At 40.7% G+C, this 22,643-nt stretch overlaps 1 protein-coding gene across 2 annotated transcripts in view; it reads right to left on the minus strand.

Moving 5' to 3' along the window:
- SGK2 (SGK2, serine/threonine kinase 2) overlaps positions 1-22,643 on the minus strand; it is a 55,747-nt gene that overhangs the window by 11,049 nt on the left and 22,055 nt on the right. Inside the window, exons 5-9 of one of the 2 annotated variants that reach the window (XM_027867351.1) lie at positions 13,915-13,998; positions 13,292-13,423; positions 11,639-11,751; positions 4,690-4,726; positions 3,080-3,166 (exon numbers count right to left, since the gene is read on the minus strand). In XM_027867351.1, coding sequence (XP_027723152.1) covers positions 3,080-3,166; positions 4,690-4,726; positions 11,639-11,751; positions 13,292-13,423; positions 13,915-13,998 — 453 coding nt within the window. The remainder of the gene's footprint in view (positions 1-3,079; positions 3,167-4,689; positions 4,727-11,638; positions 11,752-13,291; positions 13,424-13,914; positions 13,999-22,643) is intronic. The other variant, XM_027867352.1, reaches the window with a different exon arrangement.

A 22,643-nucleotide genomic window follows, 5' to 3' on the forward strand; every position in this document is an offset into this window, starting at 1 on the left:
ACACACACACACACACACACACACACACACACACACACACACACACACAAAAGCAATAAGCACATTCATCAGAGGGTCTTTTATGCTCACTTGAGAGAATAGCCTAATTTTGAGACAGAACTCCCCAGAAAAACTTATGCCCATCTATATTAACTGGCTACTGTTCTATATACCTACCTATGTAGTTGTAATCTCTTCTCACTTTCTTTTGCTTTTACCCCTAAAACAGTCAAGGTCTCCCCTGGTTTCCCCAATTATAATTTCATGTACAGGTATCCATCTGGATCCAAATGGCTTATAGATAAGAGTCTCCATATGCTCCTTACTAGTTAACCTCAAGAAGATTGGGAAACACTTCAATACCATATTCTCAACCCCCTCAACCAATTCTAGTTCTCAAAGATCCCAAAACATATGTCTGGAAGTGGAAGTAATAGATATCTCATCTCACTCCTCACTTATAACCAAATAACCATCTCGGAACCCCTGAATGAACAAGAAGTGTTATTTCTAACACATCTCAGAGATGGGACTTTTCCTTTACTAAAAAGCGAAGCTGGGAAGCGATCTTGGTAGCTAATCCAGGCACGGATTTGCAGAACTGCATCCCCTACCCCATCCTCTGGCCAGCTGTACAAAATGTCCTTTAATAAATCTCATTTGGACATGTAAGTCTAATGTATAGGCTTTCTCCTTTTCCCCTATCTAGCATTTATGCTAAGTTTCTCTTATTATGCTTTCCCCACTTATTTGGAGAGATCATTTCTGCCAAATGTAGGAATTGAAATGGACAGGAAAAACTGATCAAATTTCTATCTCATTTTAAAACTCCTAGAACTCAAACAGAGAATTATTTGGATGGCTGCAGTGAGTAATTTAACTGCCCAGTATCCTTCGAATGTACCTTCCTTTTTCCTACTTGCACATTTTTATTCATTTCATTCTCTTTGCTTAGAATTTTCTCCCCTTATCTCTAGCAACATTTTGACTCCAAGGTCCAACTCAAATGTCCTTCTTCTTTTTTGGGGGGCGGAAGCAATTGGGGTTAAATGACTTGCTCAGGGTCACACAGCTAGTAAATGCTGGAGGTCATATTTGAACTCAGGTCTTCTTGAATCCAGGGCAGGTGCTTTATCCACTGTGCCACCTAGTCGCCCCATGTTCTGCTTCCTTACATCTTGCCTGATCACCCCAGTTCCCTCCTTGAAGCACCTAGACCGCTCTTATGTAAATTATTACATACTATCTTATTATGGCTTAGTTCTTCACATATCTGCCTTATTTTACAAAGCTTCTCTACTAGATTGTAAGAAACCTGAGAAAAGGCACTGGGAATTATCTTTGTACCTCCCACAACTTCTAGCACAATTACCTGAACCTATTGCCTTCAACAAATATCTCTTGAATGAATGGTAAGTATCTCAGAGGAATTTGAGTATCCTTGTAAGGATCACTGATTGAGCCCTACATGGGAGACCCAGAGCAGCACTGGAAGTGAGGGGAAATTGGATGAATCATCCCCATAGTGAACCAGACTGAGTTTCTATGCATCATGCTTTTCTTCAATCATAGAGGGAAAGGGCTAATACTGGTAAGGATAGCTTGGCTCTTTTACGGCCAAAGAAAAGCCATAAACAGGGAACAAGAGAATAACCACCAGCTCCAAACCACTCTACCACCACTCTGGGTCTCCTCAACTTCACACCTCCCCAAACTGGGGCTCCTGCCCCTGGGTTCTGATAGGTGAGCCTTCACCTTATCCAGCTTAGAACCAGGCCATCATGCCATCCCTCGCCAGCTCCAAACCATGCCACCACCACTCTGATGCTCCTGTCTCCACCTTCCCTCTTTCTGACTCTACCTCCTTTTTATGTATTGTCCTCTCCGATTAGAATGTAAGCTGCTTCAGTGCAGGAACTGTCTCTATTACTTGTATTTGTATCCCTAATGCTTGGCATATAGTAAGCACTTAACAAATTATTTTTCACTTATTTTAGATCTAGAAAAGATCTTTGAGATCATCACTCCAACCTCCCCATTTTACAGATGAGGAAACTGAGGTTCCAAGACGGTAAGTGATTTGCCTATGGTCTCACAGCCAATTAATGGCAGATGTAGGACTAAAATTCAGATCCACGTTAGGGCTCAGTGTCTTTTCTACTATCTCTGTCTCTCAATTCAGGCTACTAATAGTAAACCTTCTATGCATTTTATTAAAAGAGATAGAAAGATTTAAAAAAAAAAAGAAGAGAAATAACATAAAAAGGAGAAGTCACTGGGCATGTAAGCCCATAATCTCACAGTTCCCATAACTACTCTCCACAGACAACCATTCATCATTCATCAATTATCAAGGTGGCCTGCAGCAGGTCAGAAAGAGATGGGAAACAATTTCATTAGTGAGCAACTCAACAGATCTCCCAAACTGACTCTGACATCCATAGAACAAGCTCATGGATCAGAAATCAATTCCATTTAGTGCTATATCTCAACAAGATAATAATCAAATGTTTTGGGGATTAGTCCAAACAACATGAGAAGACAGTATAAGGGGAAATCACTTGGAGATCCTACAGTAAGCCCATCTTTCCTGTTCCCATCCAACAATTTAATTAGGAGAAGATTCCCTGACCACCAAATAAAAGAGAACCACTGTGACTATAATGATGTATATACACATTGTAGCAAAAGTCCAAATCCTAATGTCAACAGGGGTCAGATAATCTTATTTTACAGAAACATTTAGTTATTGTGAGACCTTGAAAGAACAGACAGAAGTTTACAACATTACTAATGGTAAATTAGTACCACTCAAAACTGGCAATTATTAACATTTAAAGTCTTGGGGAGAAACCATTCTAAATCCAGTTATAGAGAAAATCCTTTCCTGTTTAATGTTCACAAGATTCAGCATTAGCCAGATATTTCTGGTTAATGTCAATTTTTATCCAGTTAATGTTGACAATTTGAAGTTGAACTTTAGCTATTAACACATGCAAGTGATCAACTACATTCCAATAACTTTCAGGTTTGTGCCCTTGGAGATGGCTGAGGAGACAAAGCATTTATTCATTTTAACCTCAGGGGTGCCACAGAAAGTGGATGTGGTTTCTTCTGGCTCCATTCCTTCTTTACAAAGTCCAAAATCAGTCAACACAACATGGCCCTAAACACAAACAGACAAGAAGAAACTGCAAAGTTCCACTCAAACTGGATGAATTGTCCTTTGCAGCCCACTACCCTAATCCCACTTCACAACCTTTTCATACCTTAGTAGACTGTTTTTGAGCTGTTATGGTCCTTTCCTCCTCCATTGTCCGCCCCCCCCCCCGCCCCGCCCAATGTTATCCCCTAATAACCAACCCTCCAGTGACGAGCCTATCTAAATTTTAGCTCGTGGATGATAGTCATTGGGCCCATACTCAAAGCCTTTCAATCCTAGGATCATAATTCTAGAACTAGAAGAGACGTCAGAGGTTACCAAATCCTACCCGCTCATGAGGAAGCAGAGGCCCAGGGAGATTAAATAACTTGCCAAAGGTCATACAGGTGGTTAGTGGGTGAGCCAAGATTCATCTGCAGGCTTTCTGACTTTAAAGCCTGTGCTTTCCACCACCCTACACTGCCTCAAGGACCTGCCCCCATGTTCTTGCATAGGTTAGGTCCCCACATCTGGCATGCACACCCCTCCCTGCCTCTGCCTTAGGAAATCCCTAGCGTTCTTCAAAGCACAGCCCTAGGATCACAGCCTCCTCTACAAGGCCTTTTCTGATTCCCACCTCCAGCGTTAGTGTCCTCTCCCTCTTGAAATTGCTTTATATCTACCTTGTGTCTGTCTATTTACCTGCAGACTTAGTACATCTCCCTACAGAACGAACATATCTTAGGGTATCATAGATTGGGGCTGTTTCATTTTTGTCCTCATATTCCAAACGCCTGGCGTGGTGCCTCGAACAAAGCAGGCACTTTAAGAGATGTTTATTGACTTGAATGGCATTGGCAAGGCTTGTGTATCACCGGCATCATCATCATCATCACAGCTAATATTTGCACAGTGCTTACTATGTGGTAAGTGCTTTAGAATTATTATCTCACTTGATCCTCCAACAACCCTGGAAAGTAGGTGCTGTTAAAATCCCATTTTATAGATGAGGAAACTGAGGCTGACAGTTTAAGTGACTTGCCCAGGTCACATAACTAGGAAGTCACATTTGAACTCAGGTCTTCCTAATTCCAAGCCCAGCCCTCTAATCACTGAACCACCTAGCTGACTCATTGATTATGTCTAGCAGAGTCCTTGAAAAGCCAAGTCACCTCTGTGCTGCAATGAGCCATCAGAGGAAGTCTTACTCTTAACATTAACAGGTGCTTAATAAAATTTTTAAAACAATTTAAGAAAAGTATCCTTATAATGGCAAGGGTGGGGGTAGGGGGAGGTAGGTAGGGTAGTGTGAGTTCTGACTCTGCCCCCACTGTGACCTCAAACAAATAAATCCTTTTAGAAATGTATCACTGAAAAAGCCTTTGTTCTTACTTCCTAAATCCCCATGTTAGGATTGGGAGTCTGTCTTCCTAGGTCCCTCTGAGTTTCCAGCTAGCAAGTCATTCTTCTATCTTAACTCCCACCCACACCCACAAAAACACACCCACACACACCCACACACACACAACCCTCGCCCATATACGGACCTGGCAATCCAAGAGAATGTTTTCGGGTTTCAAGTCCCTGTGGAAGATGAAAAAGGAAAATTTTGTTGTTTTGCTATTCATTAAGGACACCCAAAATCCCCCGTAAAGTGTGTGTTCCTTGAGAGCAGGTACTATGTCATTTGCTATCTTTGTATCTCCTGTGTCTTTTGAATAATAGTTACATAATAAATACTTTTTAAAATTGAATTTAAGAAAAGTACAGCCAGCATAATGGGGGAAAGGGGACATAGGGCGAATCATGGCTCTGCCACTCTGGTACCTTTGGCAAATCATTTAGCCTCTGAGTTCAAGTTTCCTCACTTGGCAAAACAGGGAAAATAATACCTCGCAAATACCTCCCTCATAGTGGTATTTTAAAGGAGGCCTTCTGAAGACCAAAAGGGGCTATAAGTAAAAACGTGATGAATAGAAGAAAAGAACAAAGCAAAGCACATTGTCAGTGCTCTCCTGCACCAAGCCATGACTGCCTCCTTCTCCACCCAAGCCTGAATTACAGAGGGAAACAAGAAGGGACGGACAGTGAGGCAGAAGGCTGGAGGGAAGCAGGGTGCTAGGAGAAGGAGCCCTGGGTGTGGAACCCCATGACCCAGGTCTGAATGCTAGCTGTGCTACTGTGTGATTTTGTGCAAGTTACTTCTCCTCTGGGCCTCAGTTTCCTTGTCTGTAAAATAAGATAGAGAGATGAGCTATGTGATTATTAAGGTTCCTTCCAACTTTTAATCCATGCTCGTGTACTGCCCAAGCATGCCAATTTAATTGTTTCTATTTTAATCATGTGGAGAAATCACGACATTAATAAAAAAAATGTCAGGAAACCCCTTAAATTCCTTCCCAGTCTCACATCTATGATCTCAGACATTCATACAAATACTAATGCTTGTAACTAAGTCACATTCAAGGACAGAATAATAAGGGATAATTCATAGATGGGATCAGTAGCACCAGAAAAACACAGAAACACCCAGACCAGGACAGCCCAGGTCTAAGGGCTCCAAGATCCCTAGCGCTGTGTTCCAAGATGCAGTAGAGGACTCTGAGGATCTAACACTCCAAACTTCAGTGGATAGTGCTGGGCCCCGAGTCAGGAAGACCTGAATTCAAGTCCAGCCTCAACTACTTATTAGTTGGGTGACCCTGGGGCAAGTCACTTAACTTCTGCCTGCCTCAATTTTCTCATCTGTAAAATGGGGATAACAATAGCAGCTACTTCCCATAGTTGTGGTGAAAATCAAATGAGATAATATTTGTAAAATGCTTTGCAAACCTTAAACATTATATAAATGCTAGTTATTATTACTATTGTTACCGTTATTTTTTGCATTATTATTTGGAAGTTGTTATTCAGGTGTGTTGTACTCTTCATGACCTTATGGCCCAAACTGTCCATAGGGTTTTCTTGGCAAAGGCACTGGAGTGGTTTGCCATTTCCTTTTCCAGGAGATTAAGGCAAACAGAAGTCAAGTGACTTGCCAAGGGTCATACGGCTGGTAAGTGTCTTGAGGCTGGATTTGAACTCAGGTCTTCCTGACTCCAGGCCTGGCACTCTATCTACTGTACCACCTAGTTGCCTGTAGATTCCTTCAGTATAAGGAATCTACAACAAGAAAAAGCATTGTAACACCAGGAGTTCTGAGTTACTCATATGAATCCTACTCATATGACTCATTTTCATCATACTTTTTAAGTTTATCCCCACCATCTCAATGGATATGATACGTATTTGTAGGAGAGTGTGCCCCAGGTTTATAAGAGAAGGTTACAAGGTTCTTCCTATGTCATTTTAATATATGGCTTTGCTAAGAGCTAATTTTGCCTACTGGCTTATTGTTAATGGGGAGATCAAGAGCTATATATAGTGTTAGGAGTACAGACCTCCAGGGTTACCCTTAGAATAGTAGGGAGTAACTGCCCTCTGGGGACCAAGTAGAAAAGATGGGGTGCTACATATCAAAAACCTATTTTTAAAATTGACACGTGGAACAGTTTTATGTGAAGGTAGGGGTTAGTAGCAAAAATGGAAGGCAGCTCAATCCCATGAAATTGGCTCCAAGGGAGAGGTGATTTTGACTGAACAAAGGCTTTTTTAATTCAGGCCAGCACTAAATATAATTACGGGCCTCACTACACTGTCATTTTCTTAGCATCAGTGGAGCTCCTAAACCAAGCTTCTGCTGGGTCATGCTTGGTCACGCTATGAATTCACAGTCTCCAACCTAAGCTGGTAAAGAGATAGCTGGTTTAACAAATAAGTGAAAGGAAGCTGATAAGTAGAATTCTTGTAACGCTCCCAGCTCCACCAGCTCTAAACACGGACTCAGCCCCACCCCTAATCCCAACCCCACTCTCTTTTTTAGGACCCAAAGAGACTCTCAAGGCCAGACCTAGACCAACTTTCCCCTCAGTTAGGAGCACCCAGCATATACATCTTCTTTTTCCCTTAAGCCACTTCCATGAAAGCCCTTTATAAAGACAGAAAAAATATGCCTCCGTGACTATTTTTTAAATCTTGAGATATCACCTTTAGAATAGTAAAAGGAATGTTGGCTTTGCATTCAGAAGACTCGAATTTTAATAATGGCTCCATCACAAACTAGCCTTGTAATGCAGGGTAAGTCACTTGAATCTCTGAGTCTCAGTTTCTTGTTCTGGAAAATAGGGAAAGCATCTGAACTGCCTAATTTACAAGATGGTTTATAAGGATTAAATAAGATGATAATATGAAAGCAATTTTAAAGCTGTATAATGCACTGTACACAAAACTGTTATTAATTCAATCCAATAAACATTTATTAAGCACCAACTATGTGCAAAGTCGTGAACATAAGACACAGGCCCTGCTCATACCAAGAGCTAGCAATCTAATCATTATCCTTCAGACCCTTATCACCATTACCACTGATTATCATAATAGCTTTCAGAGGGTAAAGATCAGCAGATACTGCTGTCTTTGTTTTCTTGATGGAAATCAGGGCAAGGAGACTTTAAGGAATGTCACGAACTCAATGATCACAGCCCTGAAACAAAAACAAACTATGCTCCCAAATGGATTCAGTTTAATTCGATTCAGCAAACATTTCTTGAATAAGTACTAAATGGAGAGCACAGGGGATTCAAAGCTAAAACTCTAACAGCCCTTGCTTTCCAGGGCCTTCATTCTAGTGGGAGGTAAAACATGTACACTGATAAGTAAATATAGAGTAATTTGAGGGAGAGAGTATGAATTAAGGCTTGTCAGAGAAAGTAGCACCTAAAGAGTCAATAGAATGCCTGTTCTTCATTGAGACAATAATGGGTGAGTGTCTCCAAAACTCACAGAATCTACTAAAACAAAGTGCTACAAGCACCAGTCTCACAGTACGAGAAAGGAAAGACTGCCTTAGGGGAAAAAAGAGGCCATGACAGGAAGCAGAGTGGCTACAGTGGTCAAACAAAGCCAGTTTTTCATGAAAAGGCCAATATCACAAACATTCTACTGAGGTCAGAATGTGTTGGACCCAACTACTGACCATTTAGATAAAAACATTCTCAACTATGAGAAGACAAGATTGCAAATGGCCAAGTAAACCACTGCTATGCTTCATCTCTTTTTTTGTTGTTGTTTTCATAATAAAAACAATTAAAATGTTGACACTATGATATTTACAGTCCTTAGTCCCATATTTACTGTTTGGGGAGAGAAAAGTCTTAAGTAAACCAAGCCATATGATATGAAGTTTTTCCTGTGTAGGAAAAGCTAGCTGATGTTTGAAGATGTGGCTAAGCATGGAATCTTGATCATACATAATCAGATTTGAATGCAGTTCACATAGATGTGTGAATCTTAACTCAATGTTTTTGGTCACGAAGAATGCTCAGTTGAAGAACACAAACTGGGAGGGGGGAAAGGGATACCAAGTAATCAAAATAATAACATCTTATAGAATCAACCGAAAGTAGCTTCGAGAACCTCTTCCAGACTCTCCAGGGCCAGTCCCACTTGGGGACTCCTCAAGCTTCAAGTTTTGCTTCTGACTTCTGACTTCCAGTTTTTAGAAGGAAGATAGTAGAGGACAAGCTCACTTCAGGTTGCTGAAGGAAAAGACTCTTGGAAGACATTAGAGGAATGGACAATCGCCATCATGTTCCCTTCCCTATCTTGCTACACTAGAGTCTCGGAGGAGTTTTCCCTTGGGTGAGCTGAACTATCTCACTCCCAATAGGAGAGCTCCTTCATTCTGTATTGTCTGGTTTATATTCTCCTATGTATATCTTCTCTGATTTCTGTTTTGCTATGATTTGGATAAATGTGTTTCTGTGTTTCTGCAATATGTGTTCATTGTGGAACTGGTATTTGGTGGGGATTTAAGTCATCCTGGCATTCAGCAAATCTGTAGTGAATTCACTACCTTGAGGAGGTACCCTCCTTCAAAGTAAGAGAGAGCTAAGTGATGCAGGGGAAAGAACAATGGACATGGAGTCGGGAAGACCTGAGTTCAAATGCAGACTCAGACACTGCTAGCTGTGTGACCCTGAGCAAGTCATTTAACCTTTATCTGCCTAAGTTTCCTCATCTGTAAAAGGGGGTTGTAGTGAGGATAAAATGAGATATTTGTAAAGCATTTTGAAAACCTTAAAGCACTATATAAATGAAGGTTATTATTATTATTCCCATAGGTACTTGGATGAAGTAAACCTCTGTGACAGCTAGGTGACACAGTGGATAGAGTGTTGGGCCAGGAGTAAGGAAGACTCATCTTCCTGAGTTCAAATCTGGCCTCAAATCAGGCTTCAGACACTAGCTGTGTGACACTGGGCATAACCCTGTTTGCCTCAGTTGCCTCATCTGTAAAATGAGCTAGAGAAGAAAATGGCAAACCACTCCAGCATCTTTGCCAAGAAAACCCCATGGAGTTAGGAAGAGTCCAACACACTTCTGTAGAGAACTACTTAGTAAGTGAAATGCTCAGTCATTAAAGGGAGGGCCTTTTAATTGGAAGAACTGCTGATGTTGTTAATTATGTGATAAGGGATGGTGGCAATGGCAGCTGTTAAAAAAAAGATGACTTATAATAAATAAAACTTCTATGGAGGTCAATGACTCTACAATATTTCTGTATGTTATTTAGTAGTTATTGGTGTGCTCATACCTATACTATTTTGTAAGTTCCTTGAGGACAGGATAATATCCGTTTTAAATTTTGCATCTTTCTTCAGGGCCTAGTGCAGCATTATTCAAATAGGAAGTACTTAATAAATGTTTGAGTTGAACTCATTTTTAAAAAAAAAGAGAAGAGAAATCCAAAGAAGGCTAAAAAGGTAGATTGAAACCAAATTATAAAAGGTCTTAAATGGCAGGCTGAGAAGTTAATATTTTGTCATCAAGGCAATGAGGAGTAACTAAAGGTTTTTGACTTTGGGAGGAGTGACATGATCAGACCCAAGCCTCAGAAAGATTATTTTGACAGCTTTATGGAAGATGGACTCAAGAAAGGAAAAGCTGGTGGCAGGGAGGCCATTTAGAGCCAGTGGTGAGAGGGGACGTGGGCCTGAATAGTCAATCAGTCAGTAATCATTTATTAAGTTTCTGCCATGTGCCAGAAACTGTGCTAAGTGCTAGGAGTACAGAAAAAGGAAAAAGACAGGCCCTTCCCTCCAAGAGCTCACCATCTAATGGAGAAGACAATAAGCAAACATATGTCTATAAATAAGCTATACACGAGATAAATAGGAAATATTTAACAGAGAAAGGGCACTAGAATTAAGACAGACTGCAGAGGCTTCCAGTAGAAAGGATATTAGCTGGGACTTAAAGGAAGCCAGGAGGTCAGTGTCACTGCATCGAAAAGTATGTGGAGGAATGTAAGGTATATGAAGATTAGAAAGGTGTAAGTGGCAAGAGGGTGTTTAGGTGATGAAGAGTTTTGAATGCCAAACAGAAGATTTTACATTTCATCCCGGAGGTGACAGGGAGCCAGCCACTGGCGCTTACAGAATGTGGGTGTGACATGTTTGGACTGGCACTTTAGGGAAATCACTTAGGCTGGATAAATGATGGACTCAAGTAGGGAGAGACTTATGGCAGGCAGGGCTACCAGCCAGCTACCACACTAGCCCAAGGGTGAGTCCACCACCAAAAGTGCACCACGGTAGTCAAATTATCAGAGGAGAGAAGGGGGCATATATGGGAGATGTTATAAAGGTGAAATCAACAGGCCTTGGCAACAGATTGGATATGGGGCAGCGGGGGTGAGAGATAGTGAGAAGTTAAGGGTGACACCCATGAGCCCTGGGGCCTAGGGGGGGAAGATGATACTCTCAACAGTAGTAGGAAAATTTGGAGGATTTAGGGGGAAAGATAATGAAGCTGCAGACAACACGCAAAGGCCAGGAGATGACACAGAAAAAGTATTTTTGCTTAACATTGACAGAGACTTCTTCTCCGGTACAAAGGGAGGGCTAAAAAATTTTACACAGATTTTCCAGATCATGGGGTGCTGCGCCCCAAGGGAATAACTGTAAACAACTAAAATGTATTATTAAAAGGATGGTTAGCAAACATCTAGACAAGCAGTTCTCAAACTTTTTGGTCCCCAAACCCCTTTAAACTCTTAAAAATTACTAAGGAACCCTTAAAGAGCTTTTGTTTATGTGGGTTATATCTATTGATATTTAAATTTCAGAAATCAAAACAACTTTGTATTATTCTAAAAACCTCTGAAAAGGTCATGGGGGCTCCCAAGGGTTTCCCGATCATACTTTGAGAACTGCTGATCTAGACAAAGAAGAAATTTAGAATGGGAAGCAAAATAATTGCGGCATTATTGTTAATCATAGCATTAAATTTAACACATATTTAAAATACACTGTACATAAGATTTTTAAGAGCCAAATTCTAGCTGAGCCTATAAGAAATTCAAAGTCTCTTAGGAAGTGCTTAGGGAAAGCCTACCTGTAGATGATGTTCAGAGAATGCAGGTAGCCAATAGCGCTGGCCACCTCGGCGGCATAGAATCGAGCTCGAGGTTCCAGAAAACAGTGCTCCCGCTGCAAGTGGAAGAAAAGCTGGAGGAAAGAACAGCTTGTAAGCAAGCGCCTCCTTGCACAGAGGAGGCACCACGTCCATCAATCACCTTCAACTCTCACAGGCCAATAGTAATCACATTCTACACGACAGGAAGTGTGTAAGAGGCTGTCGATGGTGAGGCAGATTGTTGAGCTTAAGGAGCCACGAGACCAAGCTTATGTGGGCAGCTTTGCTTTGGCCTTTTCTATAACAACGGAAAACTTCCTCCTCACCCTCCCCACCTCTCAAGGTTATAAAAGGTTCTTGTTTGTTGTTATTCAGCTATTTTCAGTCACATCTGACTCTTTGTGACCCCATTTGGGGTTTTCTTGGCAAAGATACTGGACTGGTTTGCCATTTCCTTTTCCAGCTCATTTGACAGTTGAGGAAACTGAGGCAAACAGGGTTAAGTGACTTGCTCAGGGTCACACAGCTAGTAAGTGTCTGAGGCTGGATTTGAACTTAGGTCATCATGACTCCAGACCTGTCACTCTATCCACTCCAACACCTACCTGATAGGGTTCTTGAACCTACCCTGAATTCCCCTACACACACAATCATTCCTTCAAATAGATAACACAAGCTGTGTGACCCTGGGCAAGTCACTTATTCCCAATTGCTTAAAAATAAAAATTTTTTTAAAAAACCAAATAAATGACACAATTCAAAGTTAAAGTTTTGTGTCTCCAAAAGCCAAAATTCACGCCCTTTCAGTAATGTAGCTTACCTGTTTGCCGAGGATCAAAGTGAAGTTTGCCGGCCTAAAGTTTGTATACTCCATTCTTTTCCCATTCTGAAAACTGGAAAACTTTCCCTTATCTATTCCCTTATAAATTCCCTTATCATCCTCTGACACCTCTTCCATTCTCTATTATCTTTATTTTTTAATAGATTTTTACGTATAGCTTCTATTTTCCCACTGCCTAGATTTCCCCTATGTCCCTGCCAGAATTTATATCCGTTACCCCATTAACACGAAGGCTCAGAACATATGGGTCATCTGAGACAGGCTCAGCACAGGGGAAGACCCTCTGTTCCATTGTACATTGGAAAGAATGCTGAATTTGGAGTCTGAGATCCAAGGTTCAAATTTTAGCTCAGTCACTTACTATTTGTTTGTGGTTGTTTTGTCAATTACTTGTATCCAACTCTTCATGACCCCATTTAGGGATTGCTTAGCAGAGATACTGAACTGCCCTTTCGTTCTCCAGCCCATTTTATACATGAGGAAATTGAGGCAAACAGGGTTAAGTGACTTGCCCAGGGTCACACAGCTAGTAAGTGTTGAGGCCAGATTTGAACTCAGGAAGATGAGTCTTCCTGATTCCAGGTCCTGCGCTCTATCCACTGCTCCACCTAGCTGCCTACTATTTGTGTGACATTGGGCAAATTCCTTTACCTTTGGGCCTCATTCTCCTCATCTGTACAATGACGGGGCTTGAGCTAGGTAATCTCTAAGATTCCTTCCCACCCCAAGCCTGTGAGCCTATGATATTAAATGTGCCTGATGTAGCCCCCTGAAAAGCGTTGGTGACCCACCTCTCCTCCATTGACATAGTCTAAGACAAAATAGAGTTTTTCTGAAGTCTGAAAGGAGTAGCGGAGGCCCACCAGGAAAGGATGCGTCACATTCTTTAGGAGCACATTGCGTTCTGCCATGATGTGATTTTGCTACCAGGATTCAGACCCAAAAGGAAAAAAAAAATCCATGTTACACTGCTTCCTGCCCCAACACACAGACCAGGGGAAACACATGAGCATCCCCATCTCCATTCATAGGCAGCTGCTTCCAGCCTGCCCTGAATAGCGGTGTCTACCCAGGGGAAGCAAGCATAGTTCTCAAACAGGAATAACAGGATCTGTCTACATTCTCCACTTGTCTGGTGCCAAGCTTTTGTGGATAGACAAGAAAAGTCTGTCCTAATCAGGTACAGCCCAACCTAGGAGGAGTCTAAGCTAGAGCTAGTTAAACACAAACACTCACCCATGCAATCCCAAACCCCAGGAGGCTGGTTCTGGGCACTTATGCCCAGAGCATGAAAATGTATATTAACAGCTTTCTGAGGACTTTATGGAATTGAAGGGATGCGGCGTAGATGGAGGAGCAAAGGGGGAAGGGAGAAGCAAAGTCTCCCTAATTCTCATTACTCAAGCTCTGTTACCTCTTTCCTTTTCAAGATGGATTTCTTCTGTAAGACTTTTACAGCATAAAATTTCCCATCAGACTTGCGTTTGGCCAAGAGAACCTACACCAGAAACACAAAAGAGTTAGCAGTAAGAGATGGTCCCCTGGTCTTCAAGTAACTAAAAAAGCTGCCATATGGAAAAGGGATTAGAGTTGCTCCATTTGGATCACAAGGTAGAACTTGGAGAAAGGGATAGAAGCTGCAAAGAGGTAAATTTAGGCCTCAACTTAGGGGAAAAATTCCTAACAATTAGGACTATCCAAAAATGGAATGGGCTCCCTGCAGAGGTGGTGTGGGTTTCCTCCAAAGATGGTGCATTTCCCCTCACTGGAGGCCTCCAAGCTGAGGCTGGACTACCGCTTGTAGAGGATGTGGAAGTGGGGATTCCTTTTAGGTATAGTTTGGATCCAATTTGGGGTACACATACCCTCAGTGGGTATAAGAAACTCATCAAAGTAGTATGGGGAATATTTTGATTTGATTTTTCTGAATTGATTTCTAATCAATAAAGTTACATTTCAGTGTACCCTTAGAGAAACATGCCATTCCTACTAAATGTGCACACAAGATCTAAATTTAATAACTTTGTTTCTCATGTTCATAAGCATGGTAAATCCTAGATTTTATCTCCTTTCCTATTGAATAAGATACAGTAAAATTTGTTGAAGACCAAGAGATAGGGGGACCAAAAAAGCTTGGGAATCCCTGAACTAGCTAGGCTGCTCAGGGCCTTTCTCCCACCACTCAAATCCTGTGATTCTATGATTCCATTGGCTCAAAGTAGTGGGGAGGGCCCAGCCCTTAGAGACCTTAGACTTGCCCGGGGTGGAGAACCTGCAGCCATGGTCGCATGTGGCCTGAAGACTACAGGTTCCCCACCGCTGCCTTAGGGCGATGTGACCGAGCTCAAGTCATTTAACCTGACCAAGCCTGAATTTCCTCCGCTATCAGTCAGGATAATAATATTTGTGTCATCCTTCTCAAAGGATTGTGATGAGAAAAGGATTTTATAAACCTTAAAACACAAGAGAAATCTAAGTTAATGTTCTTATTATAGTCCAGCTCGATAAACCCAGAGGAGAAAGGACCACTGAGTAGGACACTCAATTTCACATTTCGTGTTTTTTACATCTATGTCTATGTCTATATAGATGTGCGTGCACGTATGTATTATGCATACATGTACATGTGCACATGTGTATATGTGGATAAGCATGTGCATATGTGTGCATGCGTGTGTACACACATGTGTATCCAAATGCTGTCTTTTTTAAATTTTGAAATTAACACCAAATAAAATGAGCATTTCTACATACAAAGAACAGAAGAAGAGCCTCAGGCCTGTACAGCCACAACTCTGTACCAGGTACTAGCTTGTTTGCTTCCCCATTAAAGTACATAACAATCAAACATGTTTTCTTCAAGGATCTCCTACTCGTCTGTGTTTCTTTCTGCTCTCTGCTACGCATTTTAAAAAAGTGTGTCAGTAACCCTCTTTTCTTACTTTTATTCTTTTTTTTTTTTATTATTTCAGTAAATCTATTACTAGCCTGCTGTGCTTTCTGCTGAAAAAATGCATCAAAGGCACGAAGTCCTCCCTGGAAGCCTTGACCATTCAGGACTGGTGATGAGCACTGTTCCTCCAGGAAGGCAAGACCGCTTTGGGTTTGGCCTTGGGAAGAAGTAAGGTCTCTGTCATCAGTGGGGGGAGGGGGGAAGATTTTTAGGAAGGATGCTCTTAAAAAAAGAGAGAGATAGGGGTGTAGCTATCTGGAGTTAAACGAGCAAAGTTGTGAGTCCTTTAAGATGCTGGAGTGGGCTAGGGTACATGCCAACCTTGATACCAAAAGAAGGCTAAACACTCTGAATCACTAGACAAATCCTTTTGGCAGTGATCCACTCTGGAAATTACCATTGAGCTTAACAATAATACTGACTGAGGCAACCTATGGCACCTGGTTTCCCTTTTGTTTACAATGCTTGTTATAGTAGCAGCCTGAACTTTGGCAATTTGAACCTCAGTTTCCCCTGTCTCGCATGTACTTAGCCAAGGTGATGGTCATAGGACCATAGAATTCATTTCTAGCAGGGTCATTAGAAATTATTTCATCTAAAGCCCTCATTTCACAGATAAGGGAAACTGAGGCCCAGAGGATGGAAGTAATTTATCAAAGATGCATAGCTAGTAAAGAGTAGTGCTCATTTTTTTCCCACGAGAAGAGAAGAGGAATTGATTAGAAGCAAATCCAATTTTTTTTTAATTAACAAAAATCTATTTTCTCTTCTTCCCACATCCATTCCCCATGGTGGGGAAAAGAAAGAAAACCAAAACCCTTGTAACGAATGAGTATAGTCAAGCAAAACAAATTTCTGTATTGACTGTGTCCCAAAATAGATGTCTCATTCCGCATCCTGAGTCTATCACTTGTCGGGTGGTGAACAGCATGTTTCACCATCAGTTCTCCAGAATTATGGTTAGCCATTGTATTGATCAAAGTTCTCAAGTGTTTCAAAGTTGTTTGTCTTTACAATGCTGTTGTTATATAGAAATTGTTCTCCTGGCTTTCCTCACTTCACTCTTCACTGGCTCATACAAGCCTTCTCAGGTTTCACTGAAACCATCCCTTTCATCATTTCTTATGGCAAAATAGCATTCCATTCCTATATCATAATTTGTTCAGCCATTTCCCAATTGATGAGTACCCCCTTAGTTTCCAGTTCTTTGGCATCACAAAAAGTGCTGGTAGAAATATTTTTGTACACATGACTCCTTATCCTCTTTCTTTGATCTTTTTGGGGTAGGGACCTAGTAGTTGTATTACTGGATCAAAGGATATGTACATTTAGTGACTTTCCGGGCATATTTAAAATTGCTTTCTAGAATGACTGGGCCAATTCACAGCTCTATCAATAATGCATTAGTGTGTCTGTTTTCTTGCAGCCCTTCCAATAGTCATCATTTCCCTTTCTTGTCAATTTTGCCAATCTGATGGATGTAAGGTAAAACGTCAGAGTTGCTTTAATTTGCATAATTATTACTGATTGTTTCATATGGCTAGTAATAGCTTGTATTTCTTCCTTTGAAAACTGCATTTTCATATGAACTGATGCAGGGTGAGGTAAACAGAACCAGAAGAACAATTCACACAGTTACAGCAATATTATAAAGATAATCAACTATGAAATACTTGGTAACTCTGATCATCACAATGACCCACCACATTTCCAAAGGGTTCATGATGAAGAATGCTATCCACCTCCAGGGAGAGAAATGATAGACTCAGTGAAGAAATGAAATATGTTTTTTTCTTTCTTTTTCTGTTCTTCCCCCAGAACATACCTAATATAGAAATTTGTTTGGCTGGACTTCATATTTGTAATGGGTTTTGTATTTTTTGCCTTCTCAACAGGTGGGGAAGGAGTTGGGAGAAGGAAAGAATCCGAAAATGAACATTTTTTAAAATTAAGTTACACTATATTAAAGTTTTTAAAAAGTTAAAAAAAAAACCTGCCTGTTCATATACTTTGATCACTGACCTGTTAGGGAATGAGAGACTGGGATTTGAACAAAGGACCTCTGACTTCAATACAATACTCTCCTTGAAAAATTGAAACTAGTAAATTGCGGTAGCCAAGGCAAGCTGCAATAAATGCACCAGAAGCAAGTCACTCCAAATGTGCTTCAGGAGAGGAGAACAAATTATGTCTTCCCTCTAAATTTGCAATTCAAGATGGGGAGGGGAGGGAACAAGCATTTATTAAGTGCCTACTATGTGCTAAGCACTTTATCAAATTGCCTCATGTGATACTCACAACAATCCTGAAATATAGGTGCCATTATTATCACCACCTTACAGTTAGGGGAACTGAGGCAGAGAGCAGTTAAGTGACTTGCCCAGAGTCACAGAACTAACTAGGAAGTATCTGAGGCCAAATTTGAACTTAAATCTTCCTAACTCCAGGCCTAGCACTCTATGCACTCACCCACCTAACTGCCTATGATGTGAAAATAGCACAAAAAGAACATGATGAATTCAGAGAAGTCTGAGAAAACTTGTATAAAATTATACAGAATGGAGTGAACAGAACCAGGAAGATAATATACACCGTGACTGTAACAATGTAAATGGAAAGAATAAGAAAACAAAACTGAATGTTATGCAATTATAATGACCAAAGCTGGTCCTGGAGAAGAGCCTCCCCTCTCTGCTAAGGTGGGAGCTAGGGGGACACAATATTATTTTTATATATATGTGTGTATGTGTGTGTACACACACACATACACACATATATGTATATGTACATATATATGTATATATTGTCAGATACGGTTGATGTGCTCATTGGTTTCGCTGAATTAATACTTTTTATCATGCATCGCTACAATTAAGGTTTACTGGTAAGAACTGAGAAAATCAAATTGCTTTATGCTGTAATTTATTTCATTTTATATCACTACTGACTACAGTCATTCCAGTCACGTCTGACTCTTTATAACCCTATTTTGGGGGTTTTCTTGGCAGTGATACTGGAGTGGTTTGCCATTTCCTTCTCCAGCTAATTTTACAGATGAGGAAACTGAGGCAAACAGGGTTAAGTGACTTGCTCAGAGTCACACAGCTAATAAGTATCTGAGGCTGGATTTGAACTAAGGAAGATGAGTCTTCCTGACTCCAAGCCCAGTGCTCTGTGCACTATGGCACCACCTAGCTGCTCCTAAACAACAAAACAACAACTTAAGTTATATTTCATTTGTCTCTGAGTTAAATCACTTTCCTGTAAATCACTCATTATCTCTGAAGTTCAGTTTTCCTGCTAATCACTGTTCTATTCTTGTGTCAAAGAAATCTGTTATCCCTGAAGGATGCAGGTGGTTGGTTGTCAGGGAGTCTGGTCTGTTGTCTCTGAAACACTGGCTGTGCTTCAAGAAAGCCTGGCCTGTTATTGTCATGACGCTAATTAGCCATGCAGGTGGACACCACCAATGAGTTTTCCATGGTGACAAGATGGAAGGAGGGGTTGTTGCTAGCCCTGCATTCCAGACTTCCATCCAATCGTATTGCCCCCAAGCCTGTGTGCTTCACGATTTGTAACCAATCACACTGCTTTCCCTGTCTACGAAGTCTTCTAGTTTCTGGATGCTCCTCCTTTTGTCTGTAAAAATGATCTGTCTGACCTCATTTGAGGTCTTTTGGCCCGCTGAGGAGTTGAGAGACCCCTTTTATTATTAACTTCTAGCCTTACCAATAAATTGATCATGCTCAGAGCTTTGCGCCTCTGTTTACCTTAATTTCAATCACAATACTGAGTAGGGGAGCAAGTATTTGGAAATGTAAAAACAAAAAGATGCCAAAATAAATTTGAAAATAGAAAATTAATAGAAAATAGAAATCACTCAAACATATTCAGTTGAGTTGAAGAGAGAATTAGTTACTACAGTGGTTTCAATGATACTGAAGGATTGTATTTGTTTAATTTTTGTATTCTCAGTTTCACTGCCCTGGGAGCAAAGATCTAGATGCTTTGCCCTAATTATAGTTTTGCATGCCAAAAAAAAACTGGGCAGACAGAGTATATTAGCTAATATGAGGAGCTAGGTGGCACAGCGATAGAGCACTAGGCCTGGAGTCAGGAAGACCAGAGTGTGACCCTGGGCAAGTCACTTAACCTCTGTCTGCCTTAGTTTGCTCATCTATAAAACAGAAATATAAATGGCACCTACCTCCTTAGGTTTGTTATCAGGATCAAAGGAGATAATATTTGTAAAGCACTCTGCAAACCTTAAAGCACCATATAAATGCCAACTGTAATCATCATCATCATCATTAGCAGTAGTATTGACTCCCCTACAGGTTTGACACCACCCCATGTTTCTCAATACCCTACATTAAGACTCTGACACTTAGCAGCCAAAGACAGAAAGATAAGGTCTACGGAAATCTCCCAGGGAGGTGAAACACCAAGTCAGAGCTCAACACCAGTATGGTTCTTCAATGGGAGTTTGTAACTAAGTCACTCCTAGGAGACTCACAGACTTGAGAATGGAGCCAACACATCTTAGGTTGTTTCTTGGCATCAGAAACTATCAGGTACCCTGGAGAAGGAAATGGCAAACCACTCCTGTATCTTTGCCAAGAAAACCCCAATGGGGTCACAAAGAGATGGACACAGCTGAAATGACTGAACAACAACATTATCAGGTATTGAGGAAGGGATGTGGGGAGTATAGATGTTGGCCAACAAGAATGGAGATGATTGAGAATTTCAGACATGCCCCTCCTCAAGCTCTCCGACCACAGCATGTCTAATCATTAAAATGTACTCTGTCCTCGGGCACCCAGGGCATGGTCTGCACCCAATGAGTGCTGAGGATATTTGATGACTGGCTCACTATTTCCCTCCATCACAAATAACATGCAAGCTACTCAAGCCAGCATCTGACACAACAATTTGAGAGTCAGATAAATTTATCAACTTTCAAGAAAGAAAATCAGAACCAAAAAAAATTTTAAAAGATGCTTTTTTGCCACAGAGCAGTGGTTTCCAAACTCAGTTAGAAATGAAAAGGAGGGACATAGAGTCTACAAAAGGGTCTGAATAGGGTGTTCCTACTCTTTTTTTGTGTGTGTTACTGGTAGTCTGGTGAAGCCTTGGACCCCTAATCGGAACACTGTTTGGGTTTTTGTTTTAAGTTCCTATTTGAAGGAAATGCTAAATTTCAGTTAAATGTTAGTAAAACAAAAATAAATATGCAATTTTTTTCCATCCAAGTTCATTGATCCCCTGAAATCTCTCCATGGACTCTTTAGGATTCCTGGTCTAAAGGATTACCTAGAAAAAGTTATGTAGGGAGTTGAGTATATTCTGACAGAGTATTTCTCTGAACCAACTATAAGGCAGACAGGAAGTCACAGAGTTACCAGACTCTCTCCCTGCCTTGCTCATCCTTCTCTTCTGTCTCATATGTGGGTTGAGGGAGGGCAAAAAGGAAACCCAAGCTCAAGGTGGAAGAGATGCACTGGAAACTTAGAAGTCTGAATAACTTCCAGACCAGGAGTGGGGAACTTGTGGCCTGGAGGCCATATGTGGCCTTGTAGGTCCTGAGGTGTGACCTTTTGACAGAGTCCAAGTTTTATAGAACAAATCCCTTTCTTAAGGGAATTTGTCCAGTGAAGTTTGGATTCAGTCAAAGGACTGCACTTGAGGGCCCAGAGGGCCACATGAGGCCTTGGGGCTGTAGGTTCCCCACCCCTGCCCTAGGCAATTTCTGGGCTATAATGGAGAGGGCAATGAAATCAGCAGTCAAGAGGACTGGGCTTCAGGTCTATATGTCAAAGAGATTTATTTATTTATTTATTTATTCATTCATTCATTCATTTATTTTTAGGCAATTGGGATTAAGTGACTTGCCCAGGGTCACACAGCTAGTAAGTGTCAAGTGTTTGGTCTGAGGCCGGATTTGAACTCAGGTCATCCTGACTTCAGGGCCGGTGCTCTATCCACTGTGCCACCTAGCTGCCCCTCTCAAAGAGGTTTAAAAAAAAAGAGGGAAAGGACCTATTTTTATATACAAAAATATTTATAGCAGCTCTTTTTGTAGTGGCAAAGAATTGGAAATTGAGAAAATGTCTGTCAATTGGAATGGCTGAACAAGTTGTGGTATATGATTATAATGGAATACTTTTGTGCTATAAGAAATGATGAGCAGGTTAATTTCAGAAAAATCTGGAAAGACTTACATGAACTGATGCAAAGTGAAGTGAGCAGAACCAGGAGAACATTGTATACAGTAACAGCAATACTTTATGATGATCAACTGCAAATGGCTTAACTATTCTCAGCAATACAGTGATGTAAGACAATTCCAAAGGCCTCATGATGAAAATGTTCACATCCAGAGAAAGAACTGATGGAGTCTGAATGCAGATCAAAGCATATTATTTTCACTTTCTGTGTTTTTTTCGTGTTTTTTTCCCTCTGAGTCTGTGTCTTCTTTCACAACATGACTAATATGGCAATATGTTTTGCATGATTGAACATTTATAATCTGTATCAAATTGCTTACTGTCTCAGGGAGAAGAGAGGTGAGGTAGGCAGTGATAAAATGTGGAACTTAAAATTTTTGAAAAATGAATGTTAAAAATTTTCTCTACATGTAACTAGGGGAAAAAATAAAATATTAATTTTTTTAATGCAGGTGCTGAACTAGATGACCTCTAATTAATGTCTCTTCCAATTCAGAATTCTTCACTACCTGCAGTAAATGGCATCATTCTGAATGGAGAACTTCACAAAAGTAAAACACACACACAAAAAAAAAAAGCAGGGAAAGCAAGGTGAACCAATGTTCTTTTTATTATGACTACACCAAAAATATAGGGCACCATGGGTACCTGATATCTGAAATTTGTCAAACTCATGTTTAAGAGATTCTCTTTAAAAAAGAGAATAATATCTAATTATGGGAACAGGGGACTCAGTAGTGAACAGGAGGCTTTAGCCAGCTTATTCAACATATTCTTTTGCCTTTAAACACAAATAACACAAAGGTCCTTGCTTGGCTAAGTAAGAAATTCTCAGTGTGAAAGAGTGTTCTTATCAGTGCTGGCCAGAGGTGATTAGTGTTGGGAAAGGAGATATATAAAGGGTAACTTGAAGTTTTGTTCTTTCAGTTTGTCTTTCCTTGAAAGCTGAAAGGTTCAACA

Source organism: Vombatus ursinus, unplaced genomic scaffold (assembly GCF_900497805.2).
Source record: "Vombatus ursinus unplaced genomic scaffold, bare-nosed wombat genome assembly UNPS02014785.1, whole genome shotgun sequence".
Classification (NCBI taxonomy): domain Eukaryota; kingdom Metazoa; phylum Chordata; class Mammalia; order Diprotodontia; family Vombatidae; genus Vombatus; species Vombatus ursinus.